Source organism: Carcharodon carcharias, chromosome 20 (assembly GCF_017639515.1).
Source record: "Carcharodon carcharias isolate sCarCar2 chromosome 20, sCarCar2.pri, whole genome shotgun sequence".
NCBI lineage: Eukaryota > Metazoa > Chordata > Chondrichthyes > Lamniformes > Lamnidae > Carcharodon > Carcharodon carcharias.
Genome location: NC_054486.1, coordinates 10,002,480 through 10,027,919, shown reverse-complemented (window position 1 = coordinate 10,027,919; position 25,440 = coordinate 10,002,480). Strand labels below are relative to the sequence as shown.

Sequence of the window (25,440 nt, the reverse complement as noted above, 5' to 3'; positions counted from 1 at the left end):
TTAAGGGTAGAAAGCAGGACGAGCAAGGTACAGTTAGCCCTAGTGGGGGTGGGGTGGGGGGGAAGGGATTGAAATAGGCTAAAAGGCAGAGAAAAACAATGAATGGAAATACATTTAAAAATAATGGAAATAGGTGGGAAAAGAAAAATCTGTATAAATTATTGGAAAAAAGGGGGATTGGAAAGGGGGTGGGGATGGAGGAGAGAGTTCGTGATCTAAAATTGTTGAACTCAATATTAAGTCCAGAAGGCTGTAAAGTGCCTAGTCGGAAGATGAGGTGCTGTTCCTCCAGTTTGCAGCAAGCCAAGGACAGACATGTGGGCATGACAGCAAGGTTACATGGACTGAACTGGACAAGCCCTACGCTTCTGCGGCAAGTTTAGTTTATTGGTGCAATGTCTGGATTGAAACTTCACACATTCAATACAATTGATGCTGCTTTTGCTAGATTACAGAGGAGAGAAAGGGGGCAGAATTTTATAGGCTTGGGGTTTTACATTCCCACCAAATTCAGTGGAGCTTAGAATGGCTCACCATATCTTATGGCCCTGTCCCCACCTCACCGGGGCCATAAAATTCCGGCTGTTAACTCAGACAGCAACTTCTGGATTTTCATGTTCAACCGTGCATATGCGCTCGACTGAAGCTGCTGTCCAACATGTTAATATAATCAATCACAGTGATCGTTTATAGTAAATTCTGACCCATTGGCCTCTTTCTATCAGAAACACACAAAAATACATGCATCAAGTATGCGTATCTGACTTAGTGCAGTACTCTCTCTTTGCAAGTTCAAAACTATTGTGCAAACGAGACATATTGCCAAATGGAACTCCTTACTCCACTGCCCTAATTATTTTTTGACTGCCCAGTGAGCCTTTTGATCTGTTGGTTCCGCGTACTGAGTGCTCAATTTAACACTTGACTAACAAGTAAGATCAAATAACAAGATTAAGTGGATAATTTTAGTAAACCTGCACTTGTATTTAGTTCTCCATTACTCATAAGTGCACCAGAATACTAAACGTTAATCACCTTAAATTGAATTCAGGGCACATATTTATATAATTTTTTTTAAAGTACCCTGGTCATTGTGCTTGTTCAACAAATTCAAGTGGTACGAGGTTTTATATGCCCTGTGTTTTCACAGCAGAGTTCTATACCCCACACCTGCCTTCAATCAACCAAACTGGATTACATCAACTAGCTGTATCAGCACACACAAACCAAAAGTCATTCAGTGTTGATAAAAGCAAAATACTATTACAGTACGGCAAATGAACGAACAAAGCTAGGATTTTATTAAATGTAGTGCTTTACCAAATGAGGCCTGCAATTTTTAATTTGTAAATTGAACATAAGCATTTAACCACATATCTTCAGGAAGAGCAAAGTATTATACAGGTTATACCTCCCACCTGTTTTAAATTTGGCTGCATTTCACTTTTGGTAAGTTACTTGAACCTCAGGTCTAAGTTTATTATTGCTGCATCTTCATTTTAAGAATTAAGCTTCAAAACGTGAAAGGTATAGACTTCAAGAGAAAGCCTCCTTGACAACTTCTGAATTCTATATGACACTGTCCCCTAAAAAAATTATCCAGAGGGCACGCTCTACTGATTTGCATACTCCACAGAAAAGGGAAATGCATAAGGCATTCCGAATGTTTGCACAACCTTGGAATAGTGAGCAGCAACTTCTTGGAGCCTCCACATGTGTGCTTAACACACATAGGCATGGACTTGGATTTATCCTACCCTGTGGATTCTTACTCTGTTTTCTTCTAATTTGAAGTAGCTAAATTGACAGATGTTGGCTTAGCATTGCTGGAGAAGCATCATTTTTTAAAAGACAGCTGATTAAATTAGTAGGCCTTAAACTGGCACCAGTTACATTCTTGGAGGTGGCCTTAGGCATACTGCTGCAGTTAAAGCTGTGTTGTGGTCATTCTGGATGCCAAATATTGCAATGTTGGACAGAAAGTGCTGGAAATACTCAATCCGTTAGGCAGCATCAGTGGAGAGAGAAACTTAAGTTAACATTTCAGGTCAATGAGCTTTCGGCAGAATTGGCAAAAGTTAGAGAAGTAACTAGTTTTAAGCACGTACAGAGGTAGGGAAAGGAGAGAGAGAGGAAACAACAAAGGGAAAATCGGTGATAAGGAAGGCAGGACAGTTTAAATGACAAAACTTTTTTCCTTTTACTTCCTTGCTTCCCAATGTCCAGGGCTCCAAGTGCTCCTTCAAGGTGAAATAGCAACTTAGTTATACTACTTTCAATTTAGTGTACTGTATTCGCTGCTCACAATGTAGTCTCTTCTGCATCGCTGTGATCAAATGGAGATTGGGTGACCGCTTTGCAAAACACCTCAGTTCAGTCCACAGGTATGACCCCGAGCTTCCAGTCTCCTATCATTTTAATTCTCTCCCTCTCTGTCCTTGGCCTCCGACACTTTTCCAAAGAAGCTCAACATAGGCTTGAGAAGGGACACCTCAGCTTTCAATTAGCGGCTTTACAGCTTTCCAAGTGCAACACTGAGTTCAATAATTTCAGATCATATTAATAACCATTTTTGGACTGCAATTTTGGTGATGATTCTGCTATTTCTATTTACTCCTCCTCTAGATTCATCTTTTGTTTCATTACTTGTTGCAATAGCATCTCCTTTTCCTTGCACCATCATGTATTTTGCCCTTTGACCAATCCTGCCTTCTCTATCCTACCCTATCACCTACCTTTTCTTTGGCTCTACCATTGCCCCCTCTTCCCTGATTCTGTACTTGCTTAAAACTTGTTGCATCTCAAACTGTTTGCACTTCCGATGAAAGCTCGTCGACCTGAAACTTTGGCCAGAATCTTTGGGTAAGATGACACGCGGTGACATCGGGCGTGTGTCCCGATGTCACCACCCGTTATTCAGATCTTGAGTTCGGCGCACGTATACCGGAGTCAGCTGCGCGCCTGCCGAATGTCAAAGGCCATTTAAACAGCAATTAAAGTAATTCACTGAGTTGCCCGTCCAACTTTAAGGTTGGCGGGCAGGTGAAGAGCCCAGGTGGCCTTCGCATTTATCATGAAACCTCATCCAGGTTTCATGAAGGTTTTTAAACTTTAATAAAAATTTTCCAAAAAAAAATTTACAGACATGCCCCAGCTCATGTGACACTGTCTTTAAAAATTTTTTTTTTTTCCTTTATTTAAATTTTTAAATGTCAAACTGATCTCCCTGAGGCAGCTCTGTGCCCCGCCCACGTAAAATGGCGCCGCGCAGCCGATCGCTGCGTGCCCACCTGCGCTCGGTCCCACCTCACCCCCACAACAGGGAGAAAATTCGCCCCTTTATCTCTGTTCCTCTTTCCACAGATGCTCTCTGGCCTGCCGAGTATTTCCAGCATTTTCTGTTTTTGTTTCACATTTCCAGTGTCAGTGGTACTTTGCTTCCGTATTGCAATGTTGAATCTAACTTGTAGAAAGGAAGTCACCACAGCACCATGGAGCTTAAAGAGGTAACAGCAGAGACAGGGGCTATTTAGCCCATTGTGTCCAGGAACTCTATGGCTAGAATTTCCAGCTCTGCAACCACCCCACCCCCACCCCCCCCAGCCCACTGCAGCGGCTTTCCCCATGGGGGGGCGCTGGCAAGCTATTGAAACCTTCATTCACCAGAAGGACTGGAAAATTCCAGCCTGTGAGTCAAGTCATTTGCAAAGCCATATTTGAACAGTACTCAAGCAATTGTCTGAGCCTGCCAGTGGCTTTAAAAGCTTACGGGCAGGAATTCTCCCCCCACCCCCCCACCCACCCCCCACCCCCGCCATCCCCCCATTGTGGGGGGAGTTGAAGTGCAGGCGTGCAGAGGTGCACCTCCGAGCAGGGGTGAGCCGCCATTTTATGTGGGCGGTCCAATTAAGGCCCACCCAGCGTGACGCCTGCACAGAAGCGCTGTGCGTTCCCTATGCAGGTGGGTGGGGGGGCACTCCCAAAATCGAGGGCGCGCTCTTTCACGCATGCGCACGAGAGATCACACTCATCTCCCTGAGGCTAAGTGCTGCCTCAGGGAGATCAGCTGTCCTGTCACAAGTATTAAAAATAGAACAAAAAATCCCTGACATGCCCCCTCGTGTAACACTGTCGCATGAGTTGGGACATGTCCATAACTTTTTTAAAAACTTTAATTAAAATTTTTAAAGCTTACATGAAGCCTCATCCCGCCCGTGGATGAGGTTTCATGCTTTTTCTAATTCCCGCCAGGATTCCCGGCCTTAAGGTTGGACGGGCAGGTCCTTTAATTAGTTAAATGACTCTGTCAATGGCCTCAATTGGCCATTGACAGGTCGGTGGGCGCACAGCAATTTCGCTGAGCCCCCGCCAACCTGAAAATTTAAATGGGGCGTGGTGACGTTGGGAGTTCCACCTGACATCATCCCGCGTCATTTTATGTGTTGGCGAGCGGGCCCCGCCTCCCCCCCCCCCCCCCCCCCCCCCGGTTGCTGATGGGAAAATTTCTCAGTCTTTATAACATTACGAAGGACATATTACTCATGCCTTTGTTCATTACATTAAGGATATCCCACCCTTGCACTGATATGCATGCTTCTCTGTTAATGAGTTCAGTGGAAGATGCATCTGCCAGTTGGATATTATATTAATATCAGTCTCAGGATCTGCCATACAAATGCAGTGAGATATAGGGGCAGGGAAGGCTGTCTCCTGTGAGCTCATTATTTGGTAAATAATTATTTCTTGTGATATTTATTGTTTTTAGAAAAGTGTCTTATTCATTTAAAGCCAAATCAAAGTAGTTGGCCTTATATCCCACTGGAAGTCAGAAGAGGAGCTAATTCTCACGTTGTATTAATAACTTATCCTTTGTACCTGAGGAGACATTGGGACAAATTCAGTTAGTTTACACAGATTTCACCTTTCATTTTACTCATGTAACTAAACTCACATGGAGCATAAACACCCAAACAGATTGGCTGGGTGAAATATCGTCTGTCCGGGTTGTAATTTCAATTTCTTTCTATGCCATGCCTTCAACTGCAGGGCAAAAAATGCAACTTCTGCTCAATTTCTACTCGCACAATCATAGCTTTTGTGTTCTGTATCATTTCTTCCAATTACAGGCGGGTTTCTAATCCTATCCCAGCTGTGGCTAACAGCTGAATAAGAATATATTTTCACTGTAATTTGCAGACAACAGAGATCACAACTGCTATAGTTGTAGTCCTTAATTACTTAACGAGAGTACGGGATCACTAAGAAAGATATGAGGCATACTTTTTCAGAGCAACAAGGTAAACATTCTGGTAGGGTGCTGGGAAAGGTAGTGCTGGTCTGCTTCTGGCTAATGCTAAACAACAATCCCATCTCAAACCCATTTGAAGACACATTCTATATATTAGTTCTTTTCAACCCTTCTACCAGGAAATCTTTCTTCAGTAAGTGAAATAATTAGCAACATCTATTGGTTTTGTTCTGAACTCAACCACCTCAAGTGTTCTGTTGCATCATCTGGACGTTTAGAGGCACAGCGGTTTTATATCAAAACTATAAATCCTTTACACAGTTTGAGCCAGTCGTTAATGGTTTAAACTGCTGTTATATTGACAGCATATATCTAACGTCAGCATTTTCAACCACTGTGTTTTATATTAAATGTCCACTGCTGAGGTCTGACATTCTTTTTCATAAGTTGATCACTTAGCATGGTTTGGCAAACAGCATTATCACCTGCATTGAATAAGTATTGTTAAACATATTCTGAGTTCCAGCCCGAAAGAGGTGATTTCTTTTCTGTGCTTTGAAGGCCAAAATTCGGATTTACGCCATTGTGAAACCAGTTTGCGACTGTCCACTCCGCCCATCATTTCCTCCTGCCTCATGTCGCAAACATCATTTTAATACATTTGCATCTAATTATAAGCCCTACTCGTGGGAATCATCCCCCCACATCAAATTCACCGTCCAAGTCATAGAGTCATAGAGGTCTACAGCGCAGAAAAAGGTCCTTCGGCCCATCAGGTCTGCGCCGGTCAAACAAGTACCTAACTATTCTATACAAAAACAGAATTACCTGGAAAAACTCAGCAGGTCTGGCAGCATCGGTGGAGAAGAAAAGAGTTGACGTTTCGAGTCCTCATGACCCTTCGACAGAACTATTCTATTCCCATTTTCCAGCACTAGGCCCATAGCCTTGTATGCCATGGCATCACAAGTGCACATCCAAATACTTCTTAAATGTTATGAGGGTTTCTGCCTCTACCACCCTTTCAGGCAGTGAGTTCCAGATTCCTAACACCCTCTGGATGAAAAAATTCTTCCTCACATCCCCTCTAAACCTCCTGCTCCTTATCTTAAATCTATGCCCCCCTGGTTATTGATCCCTCCACCAAGGAGAAAAGTTCCTTCCTGTCTATCCTATCTATGCCCCTCATAATTTTATACACCTCAGTCATGTTCCCCCTCAATCTCCTCTGCTCCAGGGAAAATAACCCCAGTCTATCCAATCTCTCCTCATAACTAAAACTCTCCAGCCCAGTCCAGCCCTGGTAAATCTCCTCTGCACTCTCTCTAGTGCAATCACATCCTTCCTATAATGCGGATTCCAGAAATGCATGCAATACTCTAGCTGTGGCCATACCAACCTTTTATACAGTTCCAGCATAACCTCCCTGCTCTTATATTCTATGCCTCGGCCAATAAAGGCAAGTATCCCATATGCCTTCTTAACCACCTTATCTACCTGTTCCGCTACCTTAAGGGTCGAGTGGATATGCATGCCAAGATCCTTCTGATCCTCAGTACTCCCCAGGGTCCTACCATTCATCGTGTATTCCTGTACCTTGTTTGTCCTTCCCCAGTGCATCCCCTCACACTTATCCGGATTAAATTCCATTTGCCACTGATCAGCCCATCCGACCGGCCCGTCTATATCCTCCTGTAATCTAAGGCTATCATCCTCACTATTTACCACCCCGACAATTTGTGTGTCATCTACGAACTTACTGATCAACCCTCCTACATTCAAGTCTGAATCATTTATAATATACGACAAACAGCAAGGGACCCAACACTGATCCCTGTGGAACCCCACTGGACACAGGCATCCAGTCACAAAAATACCCCTCGTCTATCACCCTCTGCTTCCTGCCACTCAGCCAATTCTGCATCCAATTTGCCAAATTGCCTTGGATTCCATGGGGGCTCTTACCTTCATTATCAGGCTCCCATGCGGACCTTATCAAAAGCCTTGCTGAAGTCCAAGTAGACCACATCAAATGCATTGCCCTCATCTACACGCCTGGTCACCTCTTAAAAAAATTCAGTCAAATTGGTCAGACATGACCTCCACTTAACAAAACCATGCTGACTGTCCTTGATTAATCCCTGCCTCTCCAAGTGTAGGTTAATTCTGTCCCTCAGAATTGCTTCCAATAGTTTCCCCAGCACTGAGGTTAGACTGACTGGCCTGTAGTTCCCTGGTTTATCCCTTCGTCCCTTCTTGAATAATGGTACTACATTGGCTGCCCTCCAGTCCTCTGGCACCTCTCCTGTGGCCAGAAAGGCATTGAAAATTATTGCCAACGCCCCTGCTATCTCCTCCCTTGCCTCACTCAACAGCCTGGGATACATTTCATCCGGACCTGGAGATTTATCTACTTTTAAGCCTGCCAGACCACATAGAACCTCCTCCCTTTCTATGCTAATTTCTTCAATTATATCACAGTCCTTCTGCCTGATTTCCATACCCACGTCGTCCCTCTCACTTGTGAACACCAACACAAAGTATTCATATAGAACCCTACCTACGTCTTCCAGCTCCACACACAAATTACCACTATGGTCCTTAATGGGCCCTACTCTTTCCTTAGTTATCCTCTTAATGTACCTGTAAAATAACTTTGGATTTTCCTTTATTTTACCTGCCAATGTTTCTTCATGCCCCTTTTTTGCTCTCCTAATTTCCTTTTTAAGCTCCCCCCTACACATTGTACACTCCTCTAGGGCTTCCACTCTTTTGAGCCCTTAGTATCTGCCATAAGCCTCCCTTTTTCTCTTTATCCAAACCTGTATATCCCTCGACATCTGGGGTTCCCTAGATTTGTTGGTCCCACCCTTTGTCTTTACTAGAATATGTTGGCCCTGTACTCTCCCTATTTCAGTTCTTGAATGAGTCCTACTGCTCTGACACAGATTTACCTAAAAGTAGCTGCTCCCAGTCCACTCTGGCCAAATCATATCTGATCTTATTAAATTTGGCCTTCCCCCAATTTAGAACTCTGATTTCTGGTCCATCCTTGTCCTTTTCCGTAACAGCCTTGAATCTAACGGAGTTATGATCACTAACTGCAAAATGCTTCCCCCACTGATACCTCTACCACTTGCCCGGCTTCATTCCCTAACATTAAGTCCAAGACCACCGCCTCTCTTGTAGGACCTTCTACATACTGGCTTAAAATGCTCTCCTGGATGCACTTTAAGAATTCCGCTCCCTCTGAACCTATCACACTATGACTAACCCACTTAATATTGAGGAAGTTGAAATGCCCCACTATTACTATCCTATTATTTTTCCACTACTCTGAAATTTGCGTACATATCTGCTCTTCTATTTCTCTCTGACTGTTTGGGGGCCTATAGTACAGTCCCATCAATGTGATTGCTCCTTTTTTGTTATTAGGTTCTACCCATATGGCTTCATTTGAGGAGCCTTCTAAGATTTCATCCTTCCTTATTGCTGAAATTGACTCCTTGATCAATATTGCGATAACCCCTCTTACCTCCTTCCTTGTCTCGCCTGAAGACTCTAAACCCTGGAATATGAGCTGCCAATCCTGCCCCTCTCTCAACCATGTCTCTGTGACAGCAATGACATCATATTTCCTGTGTTAATTTGCTCCCTCAACTCATCTGCCTTATTCGTCAGACTCCTTGCATTAAAATATATACCTTCCAACCTTGTCAAACTCCCTTGTGCCTTAACTGACCTATAATTTCTATGCCTTCCAAACTCACTTTCCCTCTCTTCTTATTTTGGATGTGCATCTCCTCCTGCTAAACCTCCTCTCAGGATCCCATCCCCCTGCCAGGTTAGTTTAAACCCTCCCCAACAGCACTAGCAAACCTTCCAGCATGGACGCTGGTCCCATTCCAGTTCAGGTGCAACCCATCCATCTTGTACGGGTCCCACCACCCCCAGAAACAGCCCCAATGTCCCAGAAGTCTAAAGCCCTCCCTCCTGCACCATCTCTCCAGCCACGCGTTAATCTGGACTAACCTCCTATTTCTATACTCAATTGTGCGTGGCACCAGAAGTAATCCAGGGGTTACTAACTTTGAGGTCCTGTTTTTTAATCTGCTTCCTAGCTCCCCAAATTCTGCTTGCAGGGCCTCATCCCTCTTTCTGCCTATGTCGTTGGTACCAATATGTACCACGATCTCTGTGTGTTTGCCCTCCCCCTTTAGAATGCCCTGCAGCCATTCAGTGACATCTTTGACTCTGACACCAGGGAAGCAACATACCATCCTGGAGTCATGTCTGCAGCCGCAAAAGTGCCTGTCTGTTCCCCTCACTATCGAGTCTCCTATCATTATTGCTCTTCCCCTCTTTTTCCTCCCCTCCTGTGCAGCTGAGCTACTCACAATGCATGAGCGTGGCTGCTCTTCCCAGAGGAACCGTCACTCTCACCGTTTTCCAACACAGAAAAACAGCTGTCGAGCGAGATGCGCCCTGGGGATTTCCTGACTACCTGCCTGACACCTTTCTTCTGACTGATGGTCAACCATTCCCTCTCTGTCTGCACTTCCGTAAGCTGTGGGGTGACCATGTCTAAAAATATGCTATCCACGAAACTCTCAGCCTCATGGATTCACCTCAGGCCTCCAGCTGCCACTCAAGCTCTGAAACCCGGAGCTCAAGTAACTGCAGCTGGTGGCACTTCCTGCATACGTGGTGGGTCAGAACGCAAGGAGTGTCTAGGACTTCCCACATGTTGCAGGCGATACATAACGTGGGACTGAGCTGCCCTGCCATGCCTCTAGTTTAAAAAAAAACCTTACTTTAAGTTAAATACAGTAAAAAAAACGTTAAATTATTTGTGTACTTTAAAAACTAGAACCATTACCTTCCCTTAGCTTAATCTATTTTAAGCTGGAGAAAAATCTGGAGAAAAACACTTATCTACTACTCAGCAATCAGCTCTCACCTTTGTGCTGACGTCACTTTTTGAAGCTTCCCCACATTCGCGCTGGCTCTGATCTCTCCGCCGCTCTCTTGCGCTGTCTTGTGATGTCACTCTTGTTATTTTCAACAAGAACTGACTGCAGGATACTCCTCCCAGGCTGCTTCATCAGATGCTGACTGCAGGACACTCTTCCCAGACTGCTTCACTGTGATGCTGACTGCAGGACATTCTTCTCAGACTGCTTCACCATGATGCTGACTGCAGGACACTCTTCCCAGACTGCTTCACTGTGATGCTGACTGCAGGACACTCTTCCCAGACTGCTTCACTGTGATGCTGACTGCAGGACATTCTTCTCAGACTGCTTCACCATGATGCTGACTGCAGGACACTCTTTACAGACTGTTTCACTGTGATGATGACTGCAGGACACTCTTCCCAAGCTGCTTCACTGTGATGCTGACTGCAGAACACTCTTCCCAGGCCCATCCTGACTCCAGAACAGTGTGCTTCATGGCTGCCTTTAAAAGGTGTACACCTGGTGACCTGAACTTTGAGGGGAACTCAGAGGTGAGTGCACATAACCTTGCGCAGCACTCATGAACATCACCTGTAGGATATGAAGGAAGAGACACCACGCATTCGTAATGGGCACAGACTGAAGGAAGTACACAAGCACATGCCAGAGAGATTTGGGGTAAGGGGGGGGAATCAGGGAAGTGGCCACACACTTAGAAAATCTTGTCAAAAGTGAGCATTCTTCCGCAGCTGAGAGCTGCTGCAGCCCCATTGACATGCTGAGAGTCAGGCCTCTGAAACTTTTCTGCCCACTCAAGCAGTGCAAAAGCATGAAAGTGCCACCAAATGCTCCAGAACCTTTCACCCTCAGGTGCAGACTGCAAATTAATGTGTGTTTTAGGGGGCAGCAGAACAATAGGCCAACTGGGCAAGTTGTAGAATCCCCTTGTGAAAGGGGCCATGGTGCAGTCACTGGTGGAGGCGCTCACAGCCCCTTGCAATGTCTTTATTCAGGTTTGGACCGTTGTCCATTATGGTTCAAGCTAACAGTGCAGCCTTGCAGTGCGAGTTAGGAGATGCCTGTGCCTGAGCTGAGAGCACAGCCTGCAGTCCAGTGGCCGAAGCTGCCGCCAATCGGTCAAGTGGAGGTGGGTGGGGTTTCGGACAATGAGCACACGGCACACTGGCCATCCAATTAGTGGCCAGCACTCTCCTGCAAACGTGAAGGGGCCTTCAGACGTAACCAGGAGAGATTCTTAGTATACCTATGCTACCCCACATGTCTCTCTCTTTGATCCTGTAGATGGGGAACATCAGGATCATGGAGCCTGGTGATTTAGCGGGATGCCTCATGGCTTACGGAGACCAGAGGAGAAGAAGGAGAGAGTGGTGGAGGCACCTGGCTCGGCAAAGGGAGGAGCACCCACCTCAAGGTGAAGGTGCAGCAGGGCCTGCTGTGCACGCAGCTGAAGATCCACAGCGAGCCATCTCTCATGGACACCTTGGCTAGACCCAGGGTCTATAGCTAGCACCTGTCTTTCCTGCAGATGACCGAGAACCAGTGTCGCTGAAGACTGCACATGTCTAGGGAGCTAGTCGGTCACATACCACCTGCTGCAGGATTTGATGCCACGGGGATATGGAGGGCATCCACTGCCAGTGGCCGGAAAGTGGTGCTCAATTTCTACATCAGTGGCTCCTTCCAGGGTCCACAGGTGACCTGAGCAGGATGTCACAAGTCTCCATGGACAAGTGTATCCAGGAGGTCACGAACACCATCTTTGCGAAGACACAGAACTTTGTGCATTTCGCCCGGGATCAGGAAAGCCAGGAAGCAAGAGTGCTGGGATTTGAGCAGATCCCAGGGTTTCCACAGGTGCAGGATGCCATCAACTGTGCTCACATGACGCTTAGATCTCCATGGCAATAAGCAGTCAACCATATCAAACACAAGGGCTTCCACTTGCTGAATGTTCAGCTGATGTGCGACCACCACAAACGCATCCTACAGGTCTGCACACAATTCCCAGGGAGGGTCCACGAGTCCTACATCCTTAGCAGGTCTCAGATCCCTGATACCTTCCAGGGTCCAGAGAGGCTGCAGGGTTAGCTCCACAGGGACAATGGCTGCCCACAGAGGACATGGCTGATGATGCTTGTGTGGTGGCCTCAGACTGCAGCAGTGACATTATAATAAGGATTATGCCACGACCCTGACTTTGGTGGAGCAAACGATAGGCATTTTGAAAATGAAGTTCCGGTCCCTTGACAGGTCCGGTGAAGCACTGCAATACAGTCCACCGAGGGTGTCGCACATCATTGTAGCTTGCTGCATGCTACACAACCTGGTGCTGCAACAGGGGGAGGACCTGGCTGAGGAGGAGATGGAGGAGCTGCACACAGCCTCCGACGAGGAGGATGTTGAAGGGGATGACAGTGAGGAGGTCCTCGAAGATGAGAATATTGACGATGAGGCCATTGCACTGACCAGACAAGGTAGGCGCACTCGGGAGGCCCTCATAGCTGCAAGATTTCTGGAGGATGATGACAAGATGCAGTGAGGACACTCCATAGATCTTCACATTGTCTCTATGAATGTCTGATTCCTGTCTGGCTGTGGGCAGCTCACTTGCGCTCTGCAGTCAGGGTAGTATCATGGAGACGCAGCCGTGAAACTTTAAATGCACCTGATCCTTTGTCTGCCTTCAGCACCTGACCCCTTTGGGAGCACAGCGTCACCGGTCACAGATGCTGAAGAGATGGAGGGCCAGCCCCACTTCTGCCAGCAATGACAAGCACCATCAAGGTGCAGGCATCACTAATGTGCCCAGTGAGTGTGAAGCTGGACCATCGCTTCAGTCTGAAGGTTACACACTGCACAGGGAAGAGGCCCTGGACCGAGACACCTGCCTTTATCTTGTGCAGGAGCCGGGGTTTCACATTTGAGTGACATGAACACTGCTCATCAGAACAAGGAGCCATAAGCAGGGAGACATTCTTGGGAGTTTATTTACAATAGCGAGCATTATGTACAAAAGATTAACATACCTATCCAGGCTGTGCAACTACATTTCCTTAACCTTCCTAACCTGCTATGTCTTGGTGCTCCCCCGACATCCACAGTGGAGGTGGAGGCAGCCTGCTGACTGCCACACCCCGTCTGTGATGACCTTGACAGGCGTCCTCTGGAGGGCCGAGACCTGGAGGGCCCTGGCCTGCATTCGGCATCCTGCTGTGTTGAAGTGGCACCCTCCTCAACCTATGAAGGTGGAGCTGCTGAGTTCACAGGAAGAGGGGATTCGGATTGGCCGGGTGCTTCCAGAGTCATCTGGGTGGTAGCCCCAGGGTGTACATCTGCTGATCCTCCTCCCTATGGGTGCCCGAGGGTCCCTGGCTGACTCTTTGAGGAGAAGGGGTAGCTGGAGTGAGATCGAGCTGCCCCACACCCCTCTCATGACCAAGGCCTCCATGGCACCTTACCAGTGTTGACCTCGGTGCATTGGCATGCCGGCGCTATCACCTCAGAATGAAGATGGATGGACTCCTCCATCATGCCTTGCAATCTGAGGAGTTGAGCAGACATCTCTTCCTGATGTTCCTGAGCTTGCCTTTGCAGTTTCAGTAACTGAGGTATGACCAAATCCAGAGGGTCCTCATCTGACTTGGACTCAGCTTCCAGAGGTCCTCCAAGTGCCAGAGACTTGGGAAGACCCTGCCGCTGCCTGCTGTGGATCAGACAGTGCGATGTGCTTACCAGATTGTGACCCCGGGGCTGCTCTAGAGGTAGGTCCCACCGAGGTGTGTGTCTGCGCTGGTGGAAGGTCTTCAATGAGGGTGTCATCAGATTCTTCTTCCGAGGCTCCTTCAGGGCTTGAGTTGAAGACTTGGCTCGTGGACCCCATCAGCTGCTTCCCAGTTGTGTCTGCAAAAGCATGGAGAGATAATTAGTGCTTGGCAGGGGACTGTGGAACAGGGGAACTCACTCACCGCATGGCTGTCTGGTGGATGTTGCACTGCTGGATCCTCACTTGGTAGAGCAGCACTAACCTCACCATCAGTACAGGAATGGTCCAGATCATCGCCAGCCAGCTGGATGATTCTATTTTCAAAGTCTGTGAGGTCCTTGATGTCAGGCACTCCTCCACCAGTCCGCAACCTCTCCCTTTTGTTGAGTGCCAGCTTGTCCTGCATGAATAGTGATGGAGAGAGTGTAAGTAGGACACCTGCCAGGCCACATGAGAAGAATGCCTGGCATGTGTGGGTGGTGAGTGGTGCCACAGACAGGATGAGGACACAACCTTCAGGGCAGATGATGGTGTGTGTGAGAGAGTGACTGGTGATGTCCCTTGAACTGGCAGTGAGTGAGATCTCTGTGGATGTGTGATGGGTTTGTGAGTGAGTTGAGAGGGACTTACCCTGGTGGAATGGCACTGGGTGGCTGTCCTCTTTTGCAGGGCGTTGGCACTGACCACTGCCTCCCACACTGGATTTGTCACCTTGCTTGCTGATCTTCACCCAGAGCGAGGGTAGAAGACTTCATGGCAGCCCTCCACTGCATCTAGTAGGTGCCTGAAGGAGGTGTTGCTAAATTTGGGGGGGCAGCATGCTTCCTCCCTTTGGCAGCTATGACTTTGCACAAGTTTCTGACCCCATAGAGAGAGCTAGCTCTGTACAGGGGTGTCCTTTAAATATGACGCCCGGATTACTGACACCCTGAGGTGACGGTGGGACGGGGGGAATCAGAGGCCGCCCTGCCAGCGATCCAGCGTGCTTCCCGGGAATGCACTATTAATGGGGCGGGACACGCTGGGAATGAGAAGATACGGCATGAAAACGCGTCTTTGTGGCCGGTGGGTAAAACATCCTTTTCCCCATCCGATACAGCACTTTGTGCGAATCTAGGACACTTCCACCCATAATGTACTAACCTGTACTCATGCATCTTCTCAAGGGCAATTAGGAATGAGCAATAAATGCTGGACTAACCAGCGATACCCCAATCCCATGAAGGGATGAATCAATAATTGCTGGACCCTTTTTACTTATGAGGGTAGTTTATTTGCCATTATTTCAGTTTGGACATTGGGTAACTTGAGTGAAGAACTTAGAAGAAAATTAGGCAATGAGACTCATCTTCAATTTAAAGAAACCTGCTCCTTTTTTTTCTGCAATCGTTACATAGGTGTGGGCTACCTGCCTGATATTCCTCCATGTGCTGCACCCGGGGTGTTGTTGGGGTGGGGGGGGGGAGGGCGGTCCTAAAGAGTGAGGAAGAGAATCATGTTTCTAGATTAATTTTGTTTCCTTTATAGTCGTAATCCCTTTGAGGTCACGATGTCTTAATGGTGAGATATTGGGACTGTGACTGTCTGCTACGGCGGTTTTGGTGATCCAAAACCTGAGTGAGACAGCTTTGTGGTACTCTGAGATGCTGGTGATGATTAACCAAGCAGTCAGGCTTACTGCTGGGAGTTAGAGGTGTAGATCTGTCATTGATATTTGGAACTCTTCCCAATCAGCTGGAGTTATCACTGCAAACCAGTGCTCTAATAGGTGTTGTGGTGCTAGCTAAATAAGCAAGTGGAAGCTTACCACTGCTCTATGATTATTAGGCTGTGGGGTCTTAGGTAGTTACATTTCTGCAATAGCCCTCTACATAATTTGGGCTCCCTAAACCTTAGTTCACACCAACATCTATCTAAGTTCCCTGGGATTAAGTAAGTGGCGTGTGTCTTTACAATTCAGAGAAAATGTTTCATCATCAGCAAAAAGAAATTCTACAAATGTGGGTTTTTCAGTTGGTTCAGTTTGAGGATTTTTGAAGATAATGGCCCAGATTTCACTGTATTAATAAAGGTGAGACTGTCAACACTTGCTGTTAGTATCGAATAGAAGCGACAGTAACTCCTACATCCACACATGTGCAGTTGTATGTGGAAATGCTACCTTGACAGTAATACCTTGCTCTTTCATTAGTCTGCACTATGGCAGTCTTCATCAATAGTATCAGCACTGAGTAAGTAAGTACTTAGCCATAGTCAACAAAAAAGCCACGGGCGCCTCTCCATTTGAGAGAGACAATTGGTTATATAGCTTGAGGGGCACCAGTCTGCAAGCAAAGGGCAAGGAGAGGCTGCAGGCCTCAATGAACTACCACAGAGATCACTGTAATGGCTTCTTCCAAAAAACAGCTGAAAAAGTTAGAGCTAGGAGTAACTTTGCTTTTACTGTGTAAGTGATTATTACTGCTGAATGACATCTTTGGACCTGAAAAGTTATTTTTTCTTAAGTGTGGAGTCTAGTTCCTTTAGAAGAAAATTAATGTTGCAGGTTTTTTTTAAAATAAGCATTAAAATTGTTTTTAGTTTCTTGTTTTTTCTCATTTTATGCCTCTCTTATTTCCCAACGTGCATTTTACTCGCAAAAGCAAAACCCTGTAGGTACTAGAAATCGGAAATGAAAACAGAAAATGCTGGAAATACTCAGCAGGTCAGACAGCATCTGTGGAGAGAAACAGAGTTGACTTTTCAGGCCAATGACCTTTCATCTGAGCTATCTTGTTTCCTGTGCAATCATTTCAACGTAATTTATATTTCCTGTTTTTTTTTTAACTTCCTGCTTTTCCATCTTCTTAACTTGTTGAGGATTCTTCAATCTGGTTGAAAAATTTCTGTGCTGCATGCTTTGTTTACTGACGCCCTATGGCCCCTCAGTAGATGGCACCAAACTCAATTGGAACCCAATAACTAGTGAGAGGTGAGAAGCCTGTAGCAAGTCTCTGGGCAGCTGTACACAAAATGAAAGATGGACATTGTTCCCTCACCACATAGGAAAATTCTGGATGATAATTTTCACACCAGTGACTGATGAAAATATACCTTCACTTGTCAAACATAATCAATTTTAATCTGAACATTTACATCTGTTTTCAGTTTTGAATCAACTTTGGAAACTTATACTGTGGATCAAATGCATTCAAATGATATTGGAACCAGTAATGGGAAATCATTCCAATGCACGCATCAGTAGGAGGTTTATAATCCACCTAAACTTTATGTATGATTGGAAGAAGGTGGGATTTGCTGACTTGCTTTAATAAAACTGGATGAGCTTCTGAAATTTAGCTATGAATATTTAATTGCTCCCTTGATCCATCTTTCTTTTGGCACCACGATATTCTGTGTTAGACACCATATTGGTGGCAGCAATAGTGTTTGCACAGTAGACAGATCATGACACCAATCAGCAAGTTTGATGCCTGTGTCACCATTTTGGAAGTCCATACTCCAGCTAACATTGTCTCTTAATCACTGGTCATTACACATGTTCAGAAGCAGGAAGGAACCTCAATAGTGCTATTTATAAGGAGCATCAACTACTTTCAGATTAGTTGCTAATTGATTTCAACATGCTTCTGCTATGATTCTGCAGTGTTTGGTGCTTTGTAGAGTTCTTGAAAGTTGCCAAAGTCTACAACTTCAAGGCTTCTGCACAAACCGGTCACTCTCAGCTATGGATGAACCAGGAGGCATGCCCCATGGAATGCAGCATAACAGCGGGAATGAACAGAGGCAACACAGAGCAGGAAAAGCTGCTGGAAGTGGGAGAAGGAGGTGTAGAAGGGCTCTTAGCCGGAAGCTGCATCCATCCAGGACGATCAGGGAGCAGGTATCTGACCTGAACTTGAGCAAAGAACAACGTGTGCAATACCTGCGCTTCAGTAAGGGCTTCCTCACTCAAATCTACGACTTGCTGCAACTGCAAACTCAGAGCAGGACATTGCCAGTGGCTGTAAAGTTAACTGTGGCGATGAACTTTTATGTGATGAGCCCCTTCCTGGAGCAGGTAATATATGCAACATGCTGTCCAGTTTGCTGTCTACAGTTGCATCAGGGATATCGCTGACAGTCTCTACTCAAAAATAGCTGAATAAGTTTCATTCTTGCCAGAGAACAGCATACAGAGCGAGCATGCAGCCTCACAAAGAATGCAGATTTCTGCATGCTGCAGGCTGTCTTGATTGCCTGCATGTTGCTTTGCAGGAATCGCATCTCAACCTTATGATGTGACAAAACCAAAAGGTACTCCATTCCCTCAATGTCCAGCTGACGTGGGACCGTAGACTGCGAATTATGCAGGTCAATGCCCAGTCGCAGTCATGATGCCTTCATTCTGTGCCATCTCCATTCAAGCCATACACCAAACCTAAGTATGACTACTGGACTACAAGAGCTATCCACTGATGGCATGATTCATGCACATGCACATGCGAGCAGCAGGAATGGAATGAAAGACATGCTGCCATGTGAAATGTGATTAGGGCAGATGGTTGACGTATGTAACCAATGCTCCTGTTGCCTGAACTGTCTGGAGGAACCCTGTGACAGTTGGCAGAGCACACGTTAAGTTTTGTTATGGTCTGCTGCATGTGGCACAGCCTTGTCATTATGAGGGCACAGCCCTTACTACCAGCTACTGCAGATGGCCTTGCAGGATGACCTTGAGGAGTTCCGGACCTAGAAGACCCTACTTCAGATTGCACTGTCATGGTATAGATGGCAGCTGTCTCTGCTTGCTGGATGACAGGCAACAGAAAGGGCACTAACAGAGTGGCAGTGGTGAGAGGGTGAATGCTGTCATCCTGAGAGGGAACAGCAGGTTCACACTCCACAGAACCACTGTCACTTTCCCTGGACAGGACCTCAGCGGATATCTGTAATCTATTACCCAGTTGCCTGTTGGAGAACAGTTTGCTGTTCTGCTGGCACACCCTACAAACCTCTTTGAATATTGATGTTCCTGACCTTGGTGGCAAAGCAATAAGCTGAGCTTCCATAACATAAGTCTGGGCTTTCAATGCAGGGGATCTCAGACATTGGCCGGCCTCTGCGCGTGTTGCATTGGAAGCTGAGACAACGGCTATCAGACACTGCAGTATGGTTGGTCCACAAGTGTGCTCATAGAGTTGGCCACCATTTCCATGTCAGAAAGGATGAGCTCCAAGCTCTGTGTGCACAGTCCTGTGCCAAGTTGGTGCTGGACTCTTCCATACTCCATGACCTTGCACACAAGCTTTCAGGCAGGCCTGCCAATCCACCAAGTATTTCATTGTGCATAGCACAACACTGCAGTGCTGGAAATCTGAAGCACAGAAAGAACATGCTGGAAATACTTAGCAGATATGCAAATTGAGAGAAACAGAGTTTAAATTTCAGGGTGATAACCTTTCAACAGAGCATGACCAAGTTAGAGTTGTAACGGATTTTAAACAAGGGCTGTTGGCAGGGAAAGGGGGGAGGAAGGGGAGAACAAAGGGAAAGCCTGCGATGGGTTGAAGGCAGGAGAGATTAATTTGTTAAAGAGGCGATGGTGCAAGGCAAAAAGAGAAGATAATGAAGCAAGTAAAGAAACCAAAGGATATGTCCAAGGGAGATGTAAATGAGAGTAACAGAATCGTCACCAACAGTTCCATCTGAAAAAAAATTAGGCCAGAGGTTATGTTCTGAAATTGTTGAACGCAGAACGCTGTAATGCGTTTAATTAAATGATGAAGTTCCATTCCTTGAGCTTATGTTGAGCTTCATTGGAACAGTGTAGGAAGCCAGGAACAGAGAGATCAGAATGGGACTGGAGTGGGGAATTAAAATGACAAGTGACCAGAAGCTCGGGGTCACGCTTACAGACTGAAGGAAGATGTTCCACTAGGCAATAACCCAACCTGTGTCTGGTCTCTCGGTGTAGAGGAGAACACAGCATGAGCAGCAAATACAGTATACTAAATTGACAGACTGACAAGCACACTGTTGTGTCGCTAGGAAGGAGTGTTTGAGCCTTGGACAATGAGAAGGGAGGAGGTAAAAGGGCAGATGATGCCTCTTCTATGCTTGCATTGGAAGGTGCCATTGGAAGGGAAGGGGACATTGAGGGTGACTGAGGAGTGGACCAGGGCTGCAGAGGTGAGAATGTGTTTGGTGGTGGAATCATGCTGAAGTTGGCAGAACTGGCAGAGGATGATCTATTGAACATGCAGGCTGGTGCGGTTGAAGGTGAGGTCAAGAGGAAACTTATCATAGTTCTGAGAGGGAGAAGAATGAGTGAGAACAGAAGTGCAGAAAATGGACACAATTGAGGGCCCTGTCAACCAGGTTGAGGATAAAGGAAGACATATCAGAAGCACTGGTACAGAAGGTGGCACCACCAGAAAAGATATGACAGAGAAGAAGAAACTGGGAGAATGAATGGAAACGGGATGTGAGGAAGTATAAGCATGTTAACTGTGAGAGCCAGTCAGCTTTTAATGGTTATTGGTCGATAGTCCAACCCCAGAAATGGTGATAAAGAAGTCGAGGAAAGGAAGAGAAGAGTCAGAGATGGATCACGTGAGGGTGAGAGAAGAATGTAAATTGAAAGCAAAAATTATGAAGTTTTCCGGTTCATGTCGAACCCCAAAAACACCTTTTAGGTGCACACAGTTCTTTCATGCATAAGCGTAAAAGTCAGCAGGTTCACTTTGCTGACTCTGTTTTACAGACATGGACCTCATTGCAGACTTTCTAACCCAAAAAATCTTGACCAATTTCTTATTTGCACTCTTTAGCTAATTTCAGAAGGCAGAAGCAAGGACATCCACTAGTTTTTGTGGCAGTTTGATCATGTTTGCTTCATCATTTGAGGACACCAAGAGTTTTGAGCGTTACTGTTAGTTATACGTTTTTCTTTTAATCAGTCTGTCATCTGTGGATTGATGAGTGATACATTTAATAGTATGTATTCTGTTTTTAATATTCATGCAGCTAACACTGCATCAATGGAACTTATATTGTCCAGTATTTGGGGGCTCAATTTTATGAATATTTTATGATTTTCTATCTGCTTATCTGATAATCATTGTTGATATTTTAAATCATTTTCATAGTAAACTGTAATTAATATCCTAGAATGTAAATAGAGCTAAGATTCCCATTTCACAAGAAAAGAGCTAGGGCAAATTCAATTGGATATTATTTATTCAATCTGATATGATTCTGCTATAGGTAACTCACCTATCTAATTCTGAAGTGTCAAATGATTTCATTGCAGCTGTGGTGTGTCCTGGATGCTATAGATGGCTTCTCTTGGACAGGACCCAGCAATTGTAGCGAAGGTGTTTAGGAGATCTTTGGTATATTAATACACTAATACACTAAAAGTACTGTAGACAGGTGGATTAGATAGCCCAATGTACAACTCTTTCCTGAGACTGTAACTATTCTGCATATAATGTCATAAACCTTACAAGAGCCACATAGTCTGGATCAATGAAAAAGCGACGCAGGCTTACACCTTATATGCCATTAACTGAGGAGGACACAAGAAGCAATGGATGCGGAAGTCCCAATATACCATTTCTCCCAATGCAATCTTTGCCAGCTAAGTTCAAATTCCCCAAAGTTTAATGGAATAATATGATTAATGAAAAGCTGAGGTTTGAATCTAGCATGTATTGAGGCTGATTGAGATTCTGAAAGATAATTTTATTGTTTTTAATGACAAGTTTGCACACAACGCTTCAAATTCTAAATAAGTTGGATTGTGATGATTTAGGAGCAAGATGGTGATTGCCTGCAGCAAAATTGTAAACACACGTACTGTGTATGTATTTACAATTTGGCTATCAACCATGAATTGAAAAATTCCACCATAGTTCATTAAAATATAGACAATAACTTGAAGTAAATGTCTAGTTTCTTCTGAACTTATTTCAGGTTGAAGGAGGCTCAACAATCTGTAAAGAAGATAACTTCAGAAAAGAAAGTCGAAACAAAGAAAACAAACCCTACCAGCCTGGTAAGCTTGTTATGACAAGTAATCTTTATCTTTGTTCGTGATGATATTTGATGATGATTATGGCACTCAGATAAGGTACTAAAAATTCAAAATTATCCAACAAAATAACAATATCCTACTAACTTATATGTAAATTTGACATATTGAGACATTGATTTTACATTTGTATGAAACATGCAGTCTGAGCTCTTCCTATGGAAAGATATTAAAGCTTTGGAAAGGACCCAGTGAAAATTCCAGAGAATGAGACCAAGAATGAAAAAAAATGTAAAAGTGTCAGGTTTTTTCACTGCAACAGTAAAGGTTAAGGGAAGCGATAATGGAGATTTTCAGTAATAGAAAAGGTTTTACAAACATATGAACAAGGAGCAGGAGTAGGCCATTCAGCCCCTCGAGCCTGCTCCGCCATCTAATAAGATCATGGCTGATCTGATAGTAACTTGAAATCTGCATCCCACCTACCCCTGATAACCTGTCACCCCCTTGCTTACCAAGAATCTCTGCCTTAAAAATATTCAAAGACTCTGCTTCCACCACCTTTTTGGGAAGGCAGTTCCAGAGACTTACGACCCTCTGAGTGAAAAGATTTCGCCCCATCTCTGTTTTAAATCTTATTTTTAAACAGTGACCCCTAGTTCTAGATTCTCCCACAAGAGGAAGCATCCTCTCTGTATCCACCCTGTCTAGACCCCTCAGGATCCTATAGGTTTTGAGTGAGTAAATAGTGAAACACTATTTTACTGGTTAGCAATTCACAAGAACATGAGATTTAATAAAATCATGGCTGCTCTGATAGTAACCTGAAATCTGCATCCCAAAAAAAGAGAAAAAGGGAGGCTTATGACAGATACCGATGGCTCAAAACAGCAGAAGCCTTAGAGGAGTATAGAAAATGCAGGGGGAACTTAAAAAGGAAATTAGGAGAGCAAAAAGGGGACATGAAAAAACATTGGCAGGTAAAATAAAGGAAAATCAAAGTTATTTTACAAGTATATTAAGAGTAAGAGGATAACTAGGGAAAGAGTAGGGCCCATTAAGGACCATAGCGGTAATTTGTGTGTGGAGCCGGAAGATGTAGGTGCGGTTCCGAATGAATACTTTGTGTCAGTGTTCACAAGTGAGAGGGACGACATGGGTATGGAAATCAGGCAGAAGGACTGTGATATAATTAAAGAAATTAGCATAGAAAGGGAGGAGGTTTTAAGTGGTCTGGCAGGCTTAAAAGTAGATAAATCTCCAGGCCCAGATGAAATGTATCCCAGGCTGTTGAGTGAGGCAAGGGAGGAGATAGCAGGGGCGCTGGCAATAATTTTCAATATCTCTCTGGCTACAGGAGAGGTACCAGAGGACTGGAGGGCAGCCAATGTGGTGCCATTATTCAAGAAGGGAGGAAGGGATAAACCAGGGAACTACAGGCCAGTCAGTCTAATCTCAGTGATGGGGAAACTGTTGGAAGCAATTCTGAGGGACAGAATTAATCAACACTTGGAGAGGCAGGGATTAATCAAGGACAGTCAGCATGGTTTTGTCAAGGGGAGGTCATGTCTGACCAAATTGATTCAATTTTTCAAAGAGGTGACCAGGCGTGTAGATGAGGGCAATGCATTTGACATAATCTACTTGGACTTCAGCAAGGCTTTTGATAAGGTCCGCATGGGAGACTGATAACAAAGGTAAGAGCCTATGGGATCCAAGGCAATTTGGCAAATTGGATCCAGAATTGGCTGAGTGGCAGGAAGCAGAGGATGATGCTCAAGGCATGTTTTTGTGACTGGATCTCTGTGTCCAGTGGGGTTCCACAGGGATCGGTGTTGGGTCCCTTGTTGTTTGTGGTATATATAAACGATTTAGACTTGAATGTAGGAGGGTTGATCAGTAAGTTCGCAGATGACAAGGAAATTGGTGGGATGGCAAATAATAAGGATGATAGCCTTAGATTACAGGAGGATATAGACGGGCTGATCAGTGGCATATGTAATTTAATCCGGATAAGTGTGAGGTGATGCAGTTGGGCAGAACAAGCAAGACACAGGAATACATGATGAATGGTAGGACCCTGGGAAGTACCGAGAATCAGAGGGCCCTTGGAGTGCATGTCCACTGGTCCCTAAAGGTAGCAGGACAGGTAGATAAGGTGGTTAAGAAGGCATATGGGATACTTGCCTTTATTAGCCAAGGCATAGAATATAAGAGCAGGGAGGTTATGCTGGAACTGTATAAAATGCTGGTTAGGCCACAGCTAGAGTATTGCGAGCAGTTCTGGAATCCACATTATAGGAAGGATGTGATTGCACTAGAGAGAGTACAGAGGAGATTTACCACAATAAAACAAAAATACCTGGAAAAACTCAGCAGGTCTGACAGCATCTGCGGAGAGGGATACAGTTGATGTTTCGAGTCCGTATGGCTCTTCATCAGAACAGTTCTGATAATGAGCAGAGGAGATTGAGGGGGTACATGATTGAGGTGTATAAAATTATGAGGGTAATAGATAGGGTAGACAGGAAGGAACTTTTCCCCTTGGTGGAGGGATCAATAACTAAGGGGCATAGATTTGAGGTAAGGGGCAGGAGGTTTAGAGGGGATGTGAGGAAGAATTTTTTCACCCAGAGAGGGCGGTGGGAATTTGGAACTCACTGCCTGAAAAGGGTGGCAGAGGCAGAAACCCTCATAACATTTAAGAAGTATTTGGATGGGCACTTGCGATGCCATGGTATTCAAAGCTATGGGCCTAGTGCTGGAAAATGGGATTCGAATAGTTAGGTATTGGTTTGACCGGCGCAGGTTCAATGGACTGAAGGGCCTTTTTTTGTGCTGTAGACCTCTATGACTCAATGACCTGTATTTAGGAACAGGAGTAGGACCATTCAGCCTGTCAAGCCTGCTGCACCATCCAGTGCAATCATGGCTGATTCTCAGCCTCAACTCCACTTTCCTGCCTGTTCGCCATATCCCTTGATTCTCTCAAAAGCCAAAGACCTGTTTATCTCAATCTTAACCATATTCAACAATGGAGAATCTGGGAATGAACATGGGGTAGAGAATTCAACAAAAGCCAAAGATCTGTTTATCTCAATCTTAACCATATTCAACAATGGAGAATCTGGGAATGAACATGGGGTAGAGAATTCAACAAAAGCCAAAGATCTGTTTATCTCAATCTTAACCATATTCAACAACGGAGAATCTGGGAATGAACATGGGGTAGAGAATTCAACAAAAGCCAAAGATCTGTTTATCTCAATCTTAACCATATTCAACAATGGAGAATCTGGGAATGAACATGGGGTAGAGAATTCAACAAAAGCCAAAGATCTGTTTATCTCAATCTTAACCATATTCAACAATGGAGAATCTGGGAATGAACATGGGGTAGAGAATTCCAAAGATGCATAACCCCCTGAATGAA

General features: G+C 45.1%; 1 protein-coding gene across 3 annotated transcripts in view; it reads left to right on the top strand.

Moving 5' to 3' along the window:
• The window catches only part of fmn1 (formin 1), a 377,136-nt gene that overhangs the window by 343,838 nt on the left and 7,858 nt on the right, over nucleotides 1–25,440 (top strand). For all 3 annotated transcript variants that reach the window (XM_041214614.1, XM_041214615.1, XM_041214617.1), the window contains one exon: nucleotides 21,950–22,031. In XM_041214614.1, coding sequence (XP_041070548.1) covers nucleotides 21,950–22,031 — 82 coding nt within the window. The remainder of the gene's footprint in view (nucleotides 1–21,949; nucleotides 22,032–25,440) is intronic.